At 42.2% G+C, this 11,411-nt stretch overlaps 3 protein-coding genes across 3 annotated transcripts; 1 reads left to right on the top strand and 2 right to left on the bottom strand.

Annotated features, from left to right (window-relative positions):
- Nucleotides 1–3,043: 3,043 nt before the first annotated feature.
- Nucleotides 3,044–4,237, bottom strand: akap19 (A-kinase anchoring protein 19). Its single transcript, XM_016671618.1, has 2 exons — nucleotides 3,941–4,237; nucleotides 3,044–3,787 (listed from the first exon to the last, which is right to left on the bottom strand). Exon 1 carries the CDS (start codon nucleotides 4,213–4,215, stop codon nucleotides 3,955–3,957), a length of 261 nt encoding a protein of 86 aa, XP_016527104.1. The 5' UTR covers nucleotides 4,216–4,237; the 3' UTR covers nucleotides 3,044–3,787; nucleotides 3,941–3,954.
- Nucleotides 3,655–5,832, top strand: LOC107836262 (uncharacterized). The gene is made up of 3 exons (XM_016671572.1): nucleotides 3,655–3,813; nucleotides 4,012–4,347; nucleotides 5,341–5,832. The coding sequence occupies exons 1-3, from the start codon at nucleotides 3,655–3,657 to the stop codon at nucleotides 5,815–5,817; spliced, it is 972 nt and encodes a 323-aa protein (XP_016527058.1). The 3' UTR covers nucleotides 5,818–5,832.
- Nucleotides 5,833–6,689: 857 nt separating this feature from the next.
- On the bottom strand, nucleotides 6,690–11,282 carry gstt1b (glutathione S-transferase theta 1b). Its single transcript, XM_007552221.2, has 5 exons — nucleotides 11,003–11,282; nucleotides 9,965–10,052; nucleotides 9,747–9,897; nucleotides 8,562–8,738; nucleotides 6,690–7,150 (listed from the first exon to the last, which is right to left on the bottom strand). The coding sequence occupies exons 1-5, from the start codon at nucleotides 11,112–11,114 to the stop codon at nucleotides 6,953–6,955; spliced, it is 726 nt and encodes a 241-aa protein (XP_007552283.1). The 5' UTR covers nucleotides 11,115–11,282; the 3' UTR covers nucleotides 6,690–6,952.
- Between the last annotated feature and the right edge of the window lie 129 nt (nucleotides 11,283–11,411).

Below are 11,411 nucleotides of genomic sequence, written 5' to 3'. Positions count from 1 at the left end.
CTGGAGTTTGGCCCGTCTCCTTGTCCTGGCAGCCATTTTGTTTTTTTTGGGACGTTTGCTGCTTCATGTTGGTGAATCAGTGAAATGGAAGGTGTGTTTACGTCCTGCTGGCAGCTTCCTGTTCTCACCTCACAGGTGAGTCTCACCTGAAGCCGTTTTAATGCTTCCTCCACCGTAAAACTGACGCTCTGCAGCTGTAAATCCTTCTGTTTGTCCTTCGCTCAGCCTGACCTTTGACCTGCTCTAAAGCAAACACTCAGGCTGAAGGCATGACTTGTTTATTGGCAGCAGATTTTCCACATGCTGACGGTTCAGCCTGGAGGAGAGGAGGAACCGTTCCTCCTGATATTCACTCACTCCTCTCATCATGACAACCAAAAACTGAAAACAATCATCGACCGTCTCAACGTCCGACTTTATTTACCTCAAAACATTAAATATTGTAATTAGTGGGAAATCTTTAGTCAAACCAAAAATAAAATTTTATGAAATCATAATTTTTAGGCAGGTTTGTGGAACTGGCCCTTTAAAACCTCCAGGGTTTAGTTCTGCAGGTAGGAAACTAAAGGTGAGCAGAAACTACAAAACTAAAATCTGAAAATGTTCAGTTTGTAAAGTTACAGTCAAAAATTAACAGCAATAATTAATTTATTCTGTCAGAAAAAAAGGGTTAATTTTTCAAAGTCTTATTTTCACCATAATTTATTCAGAAATGTGAGTTTAGTCAAATTAAATACTTAATTTTAAAACTTTACTAATTTGGAGCTAACAAATATCTGTCAAAGAAATTTTTTAGTTAGCAAACTAAATATTTAGTTTCCAAGACAGACATTAACTACATACTTAGTTAAGTGTTTAGCTCGTTGCTCAAGGCAAGTGTAAATATGTTGTTAGCGAGCTAAATGTTGCTAACTAAACATTTAGCTGAAACTGACATTTATGAATGAACAAAATGGAGAAAATAACTTAGAAAAATGAATGTTTGTTTTTATCTTTTGAAACTCAAATTATTGCTGCTGCGAGAAAAACTTCAGGAAACTCAAATGGCTTTTTTTTATGGGTCCACAATTTTTCTCCTCAACAGTTAAAATTATTTCACTTTTTTATGTTTGTTCCTGAATTCATCCCTCACCAGACTCACTGGCATAACCACAGGTTTTATTCCTGAAATGTAAATTATGATTTGATTACAAATGATCTTCTATAGTTTTTCTTTTGGAGCAAAGATGAGGTATGAAATAAAACAGTTTATTCTCAGATATGTGATTTGCTACAAACAGAAACCAACATGAGTCCCAACAGAAATCCTTCCCTGGCCTCTAAGTGGCCCGGCGCCACACTTTGGACACCGCTGCTCTAAAGCTGCTGATTTTGTGTTTTGTGCAGAAACATTTACTACAGAGCTGATTCCTGGTTCCTGAAGAGGATTTTTCTTTTTTCTTGGCAACAAAAAGTTATAAAGTTTTCCAAAACAGAAAATAAATGGCCTTTAATGAAAAGGCTGTAGAATAAAACCTCGTTCCTGTGCCCGTTATGAGGTCGACGTGTTTTTTTCCTGCAGCTTTGAGTCGTTTGGATTTGTGGAGCATTTCCCTCCGCTGGTCTCAGGCCAGTTTCTGCTGCTCCACTTTAAATAACTCTGAGCCGACAGTTTGGATCCGAACGGGAAAAACATTTTCCTAAAGCTTCTGATGGAAGACTGAAGTTTTAATAAAGATTATTGATCTTTAAAACTCCCTGGAGACGCAAAAATCACATGATGCCAGTCGGACAAGAGGAGAGAAACCATCACCAAATGAAACCTGATTTATTTTAAACAGGCGGGAATTTAACGCCACAGAACAGTTTCAAGACCAGAAGACATTTAAACTATTTCCTGTGGCCTTTTTGGTTCATTTTAAGGTTTTTATGACCATGAAGGCATAAATGTTTGACAGATTTTGCCTCTGAGGTCTCAATCTGGATGAACACCGACAGAACCTGATGCCCAAACGGGGCGGCATATTTAACCTGAGCTGAACTTTTCTCATTTATTCTGAATTTCTTTATATTTTCCTTCCAGATTTCTGGATGTTTTTCTTTGGACTTTAGTAGTTTTATTTATTTTATCAGATTTTTTTCTGTTTTTTGTTTGTTGAAGCCTCTGACCTCTGATGACCCAATTAGACATGAAACGAATAAACTTCTTCCTGTTTCTTCAAATAAATCCATAAAAAATCCCAAAATTAAACCAGTTTCTAGTGGAGAATTTTTTTTCCATAAATTGCCTCTAATTATTTGATTTATTATAAAAAAATCATATTTATATCTTCAAAATAGGGAATTTAAAATCCAACATGGCTGCTGTGACATAAACAACAAGAATAAACATCCACTTATTTCATTCAGCAAATACTAATTTAAATATTTGGAAATGTCTGACATGATTAGCTCTTCCAAGTTATTCTTCATATTGTTTGTTTCTCTGCTGGAGATCTGAGTTTTCTGTTTGGCTGCCTGTTTATCAGAGTTTTGATATTTTTTCATCCCACTGAGCGAAAATAAAGTCAGATTTCAGTCATTTTGTGAATTTAAACATTTTTAACCATCAGGTTTGTAAGTTAAAAAAAAAAAAAAAAAAAAAAAAAGAAAAAAAAAGCTCATAAAACCCAAAGAAAAACTTTGTAAAGTTTCAGTAAGTCTGGAAAACGTTTGATGACGACAGGATTGAAATGTTTTTAGTTCCAGTCCTGAAACTCGTTTTCAGGTTTTGGTTGGAGCTAAAATCCTCTTTTATTTTTGTCAAACTTTGTTTTCTTTGGTGTTTTTCATCAATTTAACAAAAGAAACGGAAGAAAAACTGAACCCATCAACAAAGCCCGTCTGTCTGAGCAGACGGGTTCAGACTTTTCCACAGTGGGTATTTGGTTGGTTTGGTTGCCGAGTTTCCTGAAGCAACCAGGGGAAGTTTATCACCAACGTATCAATGGCGGCACAAAGTTCACGTTCTCACAGCAGGTCTTCAGGCTCAGTTCCGATATTTCGCTAAAATCCGATTTTTTTTCTGCATATTCGTTTGTTCGGTGGATTTGGACCCGAAGCGGTGCGTTGGGATGCGCCTCACCAGCTGCCGTTCTGTTCGCCTTAAAATTATGCAAACTGGAACTACAAAAATAAATTGACTCAAAGGAAACACACCAATTTGGAAAAAACGTTTTTCAAGAGAAAGTTTTTGCAAAGTTAGTATATTTACTGCAACGGCAACACGCAAGATCAACAACAGGAAGTTACTACTGGAGGAAATGAAGAAGACAACAGGAAGTGGTCTTCTTCATGTGAATTTAATTTTCTTTATTTAATGGAAATGACTCTAATGAAATTGTATTTTTAAAAGTTTTCCAACTGACTCAAACTTCTTTCATCAATTCATAATTATAATTTTCATTGTTTATGTCCAGATTTACATCTTTCTTCTTCTGGTGCAGAATTATGACGTATGTTCACCTCATCAACGTAAAAGTCAAATAAAATACGACATGCATCGAGATGCTTTGGAAATAATCAGATTTATTTTTTAACAAACTGGTGAAAGATCGGAATTGGGTGAATTCGCCTGCTGTGTGAACATAGCCAAAGTGGACGAACCAAAACCGAAACGTCTCGTCGGTTTGTCCGATGAGTCAAAGTTCCCAATCTGGAGAGCGCATCGTCAGCGGCCCAGAAGGCCCTAGTGGCAGAGGGCGGAGGTTAAGGCGAAGTAGTGGCAGTGAAAGAAGCTCCAGGGAGAGTTTCCAATCTAGGGTCAAGGGTCAGACGGGATTCCTGGGTTCACCGGTAATCTTCCACCTCATTGTCACAGTCCGGATCAGAGCGCTTTGGTCGGTTTGGAGGAAGGTTTCAGGACGAATCTCGTCCAGTCAGAGCGGATTCCCGTCGACTAATCCGCCGCCAGGCGTGAAGGAGTGAAGGTTCCCGTCACGGAACGTCACACTCGATGTAGGGGATGTCGCTGTAGCGGCTGTCCACCTCCAGCCACTGCTGCACCGCCCGCGCCACAATGTCCTCCGACAGCCGCTGGGCGTACTCCAGCAGCGCTGCGTTCACCTGCGGCGAGCCGTCTGCCAAGCCCGGCGCCGACCCGCCCACCAGGTAGGCCTTCTCGCCCGCTGGCTTCCCCTCCGTGGAGTTGGCGTGCTGGGAGGCCGCGGCGCTCCGCTTGGATTTGACGCAGCCCATGCTCTGGAGGCGACCTCGTCTTCCTCCGTCTGGGAGATTTCAGCTGCTGTCATCCACTGGATTCCATCGCTGAGAGCCAAGCTGGGCGATCAGAACATCCCGCTCCGTCCGACTGAGAGGCTCATGCTTCAGCTGTGGGAAACAAGAGGAAAGTGATCACTGGTTTATGTTCCAGAAGGTGACTCAAGTGAAATCTGTTTCAACAGAAACAGATGAAAAGCTTTTAGAAACCTCAAAGTGGACGTAAAATCCCACGTTTGACTAGAAAATTCGTTTCGTTTCAGGAGGTTTGAACACAAACTGGTCCGTCTGCAAACCTCTACCTGGGTTTGTTTGAAGTGAACTCTGGTGCGGTTTGAATGTGAAAGTCAAGCGGACTACAGTGCAGGGCATCCTGGGTAAATCCAACCAAAGCTAGCGTGCTAGCATAGCGCTAACAGGAGAAATGGCTCATTGTCTTTAGCCAAAGACTAAAGAGAAATCTGCTAAAATCTGACGCCACTCCATTTTTGTTTGAAAGAAGGTTTTCAGAGGTTTTTGTGTCATTTCCTTCAGTGGTTCTTGGTGCAGCGCCCCCACAGGCCAGGAGGGGAACAGGTTGCTCAAAGGGTTTGGTTGGTTTGCGAAAGCAGCAGCTGGAAATGGAACAAATGTTGCAGTTTTGGTCCCAAGTCAAACCTAATCTACGGGATGACCAGGAGGAAAAACAAGCTGAAGGGAGGAGGGGAGGGGGGCGGACTGGAGGTCAAGGCCTCCCCTCACCCTCTGTCCTGGAGAGTTTTATGACTCAATCCCTCTGCCTGCGACAGTGTGGCGCGACACCGAGCAGTGTGTGTGTGTGTGTGTGTGTGTGTGTGTGTGTGTGTGTGTGTAAGCCTGTGTGTCCCATCTGTTCCTCTGCAGCCTGATTCTCCCAGCATGCGCTTCATTCAGGGATCTTCCTCCACGCAGCGTGCAGGCCATCAATGATTTACATGCGGAGTGTGTCTGAGTGGGCGTGGGGGGCTTCTGACCCCATTAAAGAGCCGAAAGGTTATCAAACATCAGGCAGACGAGGTCACAGCAAACGCGACTCTCACACAAACATGTTGCGTGGAAATGTGATCCAGCGGAGCTGTACATACTTTTATCTGCGTGAAGGTGAAGGAAAGCGATCCCACTCCTCTCAATTCCCGGAAAATCCTCCCGTCCACAGCAGGAACAACGCAAGGTCGTTCAGGGATGAAATCCTGCACAAGCAGTCCAATAAACCAGCAAAATCCCAGATCCGGACCCAACTTGCCTCTTCTGTGGGTTGTTGTTCTGGATGAAGCGCCGCTTCGTGCCAGATTTACAGATAATCTGAGCGGGTTTAAACCGGGGGAACAATCCCGGGATGCTGGAGGCTTCCTCCGCCGCCGGCAGGTCGCTGTGCGGCCGCCGGAGCTCCGCAGCAGACAGGGAGGAGGGAGAGGCGGTCCGGAGCGGAGCGGAGCGGGTCTCCGCCGAGGCGCAGCGGCGCTCTGGATGAGTCCGGGGCGCAGCGCGCCGAGCCGCAGCGGCGCGCTGCTGCCCCCTGCTGGACGAACAACCAGCCCGGGGCTGGAGGGCCGCTTACAATAAAACCCAAACAACGTGACGACCCACTGACGGACACAGCAGTAATGCGGGTTATTTAGCAAAAAATAAAGAAAAAAAAAATCAAGGTCATATTTTCACCAAGTTAATTTATAAATGTCAGTTTGAAGATGAATATTTAGTAAGAGAGATTAATATTTTTTAGCAAACAAAATATTCATTTGTAAAGCTATATTTAGTTGAAGTTAAGTTCTTAGCGAAATATTTTAAATATAAAAACAAAATAGTCAAGCAAATATTTCGTTTCAAACTAAATACTAAACAAGATACATATTTATATATTTACATACATAAATATATGTATATTTAAACTAAATATTTAGTTTAAAGCTAGATATTTAGCTACTGGATAAATATCTGCCTTCAAACTAAATATTTACAAAGTAAGTTATGCATTTATTGCACAATTTATATTTAGATGGTAGATTAAATATTTAGCTTGGCCACTAAATATGTAGTTTGAAGGTAAATATTTAGTTTCTAAATAGATATTTATTAAACAAGTGAAATATCTGATCAAATAATTTTACACTTGAATTTTCCTTCTGAGGGAAATAAATTATATTTCTGCTGTAAGTTTGTGGTTTTAAGGTAACAAATATAGAAAAGTTAAACAGATTCAAAGGCTGTGAAACTGACTTCTTTAGTCTGACTTTTATCATTTTCTATGTGAATTTTGTTGGTTTTAGTTCTTAAAGTTTAGGACATGACAGCAGGTGCTTCACTTCCTCCACCAGGTGGCAGCACCTCCCCATTCTTTTTAAACGGCGGCTGTTTTTCCTGACCACGAAGCTTTAAAGTTCACTCCGACCCACATTTCTCTTTATCTTCAAAACTCCAAACACCAAATCATCCCAAACTGTTACTTAGTTAAGCTTTATTGGAAGTTCAGGATTACCACAGATTAAATCAGTAAACGGGTTATGAAGCAGGACTGAGCCGATTGCCTAATGACCGACATTCCACAAATCTCAGAAGCATCATGTTTCACTCCTCGGTTACATAATCAGACCGTTTGTCTCCCAGACCTCCAGGTTTAGTTTATGTAAGCGGATCATTAGAATAAAAGTTAAACAGAGGGTGAGGCTTTGTTACGACATCTGTTTTATTCTCCTGTTTTTCAGAAGAACAGCCGGAGGATCTTTGGCTTGAAGAGCTCCAGTTTGCTGGGATCCACCTGCTTCATGGCGTCCTGCGCCCCCAGGATGCCTTGGTGGGCCTCGTCAAACAGATCCTTCCCGATGGAGGCCTGCACTCGGTCCCGCCAGGCGCTCAGCTTCGGTCGACCCTCGAACATGTCCAGCCCGGCGCCCAGCGGCTGGAGGACAGGAGAAGAAGAGAAACGTTACCGTGTGTCAGTCAAGCGGATAACTAAAGTTTTCGCTCAGAACAAAATACAACATGAAGGTTTCCTTCTGAGCTTTTTGTGTTTAGTTAGCTTGTAAATCTTTAGATTGCTAAATAAATATTTGGCTCAGAACTAAATATTTTGATATTATGAAGCAGTTCAGTGCAAAGTGGAGCAAACATTCATCTGATAACATCACCACTGCTGACTTAGCAGCAATTCTTCATCCTCAGGAAGTGGTAAGGAATCACTTCCTCTTCATGCTTCAGTAACTATCATCAGCAGGAAAAACATCAGTCAAGCCTGGATAAGGTACCAGAGTCACGTCGTCCTTCAGCTGAACTTTCCTGTCTGATAAACAGAAACGCTGAAAACTCAGATTCAGGTTTGAGCTCAGAGAAGCATCGCATTTCATACATTCTGTTAACCAAGTAATTAGCTCTGAACTAATAGGAAAAGTAGTTAGCTAGCTTAGTTAGCAAGCTAAATTTGGGCTTGCTCATTAAATATTTATCTTGCTTTAACTCAGTGCGAAATATTTTTTAACAAGCAAAAATGTTTAGCTTTCTAACTAACAAGTTAACTAACTTTTTACCTCGAAGCTAAATATTTAGTTAGCAAACAGAAATATTTAGCTTAGAGTTAAACACTGGCCTGCCAGCAAAAACATCATGTTAGTAAATCATTTTTTGTTTGCTAATTAAATATTTAGCAAGCAAGAAAAAAATGACCTCAGAGCTAACTAGCTAGCTAACTTAATTTAGAACACAGTTAAATAATTAGTTGGCAAGAAAAAAATATTTAACTCAGGGCCAAAATATTTACTTAGCAAGCCAAACGTTTAGCTAGCTAACTCAAACTTTTTATTTGTTACTGAATGTTTAAACTGGAGATAAATATTTTGCTCCAAATATTAGCAAACTGCATGTTCAGCTTGCTATCGTTTACTAAATATTTAATAACTGAATATTTGCTTTGCTATCAGAACTCATTTCCTGGGCTGAATTCCCGGACCGGACCGGCGTGAAGCAGCGAAGAACAACAACCTGCGACTTCCTGTCGAAGTCTCACCGACCGACGGATCCTGAAGGTTTTCATTGCTGCTTCGCTCTGCTGTTAGCCAGACAGCTAGCTGCTCGGTTTGGCTCGTCATGAGGATTCATCAGATGGTAACAGATCTTTAGAAATCACTTTCATCCCTCGTTTTTTAAATTTTAGGTCAATTTAATGAGTGAGAAGCAGTTTGAAGGACCTTCAGGAAGTCTGGAGAATGTCCAGAGCCAGGATGGTGTCAGCCTCCCTGGATAAACACCGACAGGAAATCCCCTCCCTCCAGAGCAACCAGCTCCTGGTTCTGGCCCAGTTAACCCTTTCAGCTCACCTGCATGATCTCCACGATGGCCACCAGGTCGGCCAGAGACATCTGGTCCCCCACGATGAAGGGCCGGTCCTGGAGGAAGTTCTCCTCGATGAGGGTCAGCGAGGCGTTCAGGTCCTCCAGCGCTCCGTCCATCTTCTCCTTCGGGACGTCGATCCCCATGATCTTAGGAATCATGAGCTGCAGACAAACATTCATTCTCCATAGCAACCATTCAGCTGACTGGACCTAGCCCCGCCTTCAAGGCGCAGCTCCTTCAGACTAGCCAGCAGCAATTAGCAAACATCTGCTGAGCTCATTATAGGAGCTGCTGCTCAGAGCAGTTCTGGTAAAAACATTAAAGGGTTAATAGAGGAGCCATTTTGGGACGATTTCCTGGAGGTGGAGCTTCTTAAAGAGGCAGAGACCCAATTTCAAGGCTTTAAATTATGAATTCCTATTTGATATAAATATCATTTTTAAAACAACTGAAGGCAACATATTATCTTGATTGTGCTATAAAGTGGATCTATGTGCCTGGCCCTTTAAGGCGTCCTGGGCTGAACCGGTTCTGTCTGAAGCCTTTGACCTGGTTCTGGGTCTCACTCTGGTTCTCTGGTTAATAACTGATCAGATCAATAATCACTGATCGCAATCAGTTTTCTGCCTTGTTTGGCTTCAAGGAGCAAAAGTTCAGTTGATTTACTTCAGGCATAAAATAACAGAGATAAAACGAAGTGAATATTTTGGCCATATGAGACTCGAAGCTGCTAAACTTCAACGTTTAATAGATTTAATCATATTTTATCTGTGTATATCAACATGTGAATAATTATTACACAGCTTCTTTTCTTTAGGAAAAAATGGGAGAAAAATTGATTTAACAAAATCTGAAAAGTCAAAAACGACCAAAAGTCTCAGAGGGATGAAGCATCGGGTCAGAACCAGCAAACGTTTTGCTGCTAAAGGTCAGCAGGGTCAAACGAAGGACGGTCCTTGGGACATTTTTTGGGGAAATTTGTAACAGCTGATATTAAGAATATCTTGGTTTTTATTCAGTTTCTTTTTATTTTAGTGCCAATTTTACTTTATTTTTTAAACCAGACTAAAGCCGTTGCTAAAACAGTCTAACTGTTGATTAAAACGTGTCTTTGTCCTGAACTGGAACCAGTTTGGACCAGTATGAGCGTGGGGGTTTGGGGAACGTACCCGCATCCAGAACATCTTGGAGCCGTGCATCCGGATGGCCATGTGCTGCCAGGACAGATACTCGTTGACCCGGGAGCGCAGCCGCAGGTCGGCCGGGAACCAGCGGTCCGGAGTCTGGAACTTCTCGGCCAGGTAGAGCATGATGGCGACGCTGGAGGAGAGCGGCGGCTCGTCAGGACGCATCCGGACGGAAACCGCCGCTTTCAGCAAACACTCACCTCTCAGCCAGGCAGAAGTCTCCGTCTCGAAGTGCTGGAACTTTTCTGATCTTGTTGATTTTCCCAAATTCATCTCCAAAATGCTCACCTGGAACCCAAACAGACATGGCAGACCAGCAGGAAACCAGGCAAAACGAGACTTCCTGGAGGAAGAGGAAGTCTGCAGGAAACGTAACAGCTGCACCGATTGGCCGATACTTAGAGAAGAGACCGATCCCATCAACACCCACAAACATCTGGAAATCCACCTCTGTCCAATTCTAACATCAGTTTCTGACTTACCGACTTTTCAGACTAAAAAAAAAAAAGTTGATATTGGTCCAAATCAAAGTCAACAGATGAGGTTAAAGGTCGCTGCAATCGGTGCAGTCCTAATCACAATCAACAGTTATTTTAGTAATCGATTATACTGACGATTAATCAGATTTTTAAAATGACACGTCTGGCTGATTTTTCATTTAAGCTTTCTTTAAGTACATTTAAAGCTGCAAATACATTTAAATCCATTTTTATATAAGAAATAAAAGATTTTTATACCTAAAATGCAACAACAGCATTCATTTAGTAAACAATCATCTGCAGCAAAAGATGCATCTGCAGTGAAAATTACTCATCCAGTTATTAAATTGTGGATTAATATTTGGATGGCAACGTGTATCATTTTATTTAGATCCCAGCCAGCATGCCTAGGTGGGACCCATGTGGGGCCACAGCCCACATGGGTCCTACATGGGCAAACCCATATGGGACCCATAGGGTCTGCCCTCCTTTTCCCCACATGGGGCCCACCAAGGCATGCTGGCAGGGATAGCTCATTTTCAGCAACAATGCAATTCAAAGTGGAAGATTTTTAAATAATATCTGAACCAAGAGAAGCTAAAACTGCAACTTTAGGAGTTTTAGGTACAAATTTACAGGTAAAGAAAGTTTTTCATCATTTTCGGTGCTGAATAAATGGGTAAAAAAAAAACGAGCTAAGTTTTGTTTTATTCGCCTCACCAGACCGTTTGGGTTTGGAACCAGCGACAGGAGACTCACCGTCCATCAGAGAAACCTTCTTGAACTCGAAGGGGATGTTGTTCTTCTTCGCAAAAATAAAAACGGAGCGACATGGCTGAGAGAAAAGGTCCAGATAAAGTTCCACCACCATCTCTGCTGCTGCTTTTACCAGCGTTTCACTGCAGAACCAAACGCTGAGCGGCTGTAGCTGTCAGCGATCCAACCCTCAGAGGACGGCAAGAAAACACCGGAAGTTCGGCCCAAAACTCCCACATGCCAGAACAGAACCTCCGAACCCATTTACCAGGCCGCCGGAAAATGGGGAAACTACGAGACCTGCTGTCTAAAAACATGTACTGCAGCTCAAATTCCAGACCCGGTTCTAAAACTGCGGTACCAGAACAACTGGCGGGACCGGAACTTGATACTAAATACATTATTTATTTCG

The sequence above is a fragment of the Poecilia formosa genome, unplaced genomic scaffold, assembly GCF_000485575.1.
Source record: "Poecilia formosa unplaced genomic scaffold, Poecilia_formosa-5.1.2 Scaffold47, whole genome shotgun sequence".
NCBI lineage: Eukaryota > Metazoa > Chordata > Actinopteri > Cyprinodontiformes > Poeciliidae > Poecilia > Poecilia formosa.
The sequence above is the reverse complement of the archived record's forward strand: the minus strand, read 5'-3'. Positions and strand labels throughout refer to the sequence as shown.

Excerpts from the sequence above, each read along its gene's own strand:
- LOC107836262 (XM_016671572.1), top strand. The coding sequence starts at position 3,655 with ATGAGTCAAAGTTCCCAATCTGGAGAGCGCATCGTCAGCGGCCCAGAA. Across the intron at positions 3,814-4,011 it reads CGGGATTCCTGGGTTCACCG|CCACTGCTGCACCGCCCGCG; the intron begins GTAATCTTCCAC and ends GTCCACCTCCAG. Across the intron at positions 4,348-5,340 it reads CTGAGAGGCTCATGCTTCAG|TTTATCTGCGTGAAGGTGAA; the intron begins CTGTGGGAAACA and ends GCTGTACATACT.
- akap19 (XM_016671618.1), bottom strand. The coding sequence starts at position 4,215 with ATGGGCTGCGTCAAATCCAAGCGGAGCGCCGCGGCCTCCCAGCACGCC.
- gstt1b (XM_007552221.2), bottom strand. The coding sequence starts at position 11,114 with ATGGTGGTGGAACTTTATCTGGACCTTTTCTCTCAGCCATGTCGCTCC. Across the intron at positions 8,739-9,746 it reads CCAAGATGTTCTGGATGCGG|CTCATGATTCCTAAGATCAT; the intron begins GTACGTTCCCCA and ends GTTTGTCTGCAG. Across the intron at positions 7,151-8,561 it reads CCATCGTGGAGATCATGCAG|CCGCTGGGCGCCGGGCTGGA; the intron begins GTGAGCTGAAAG and ends CCTGTCCTCCAG.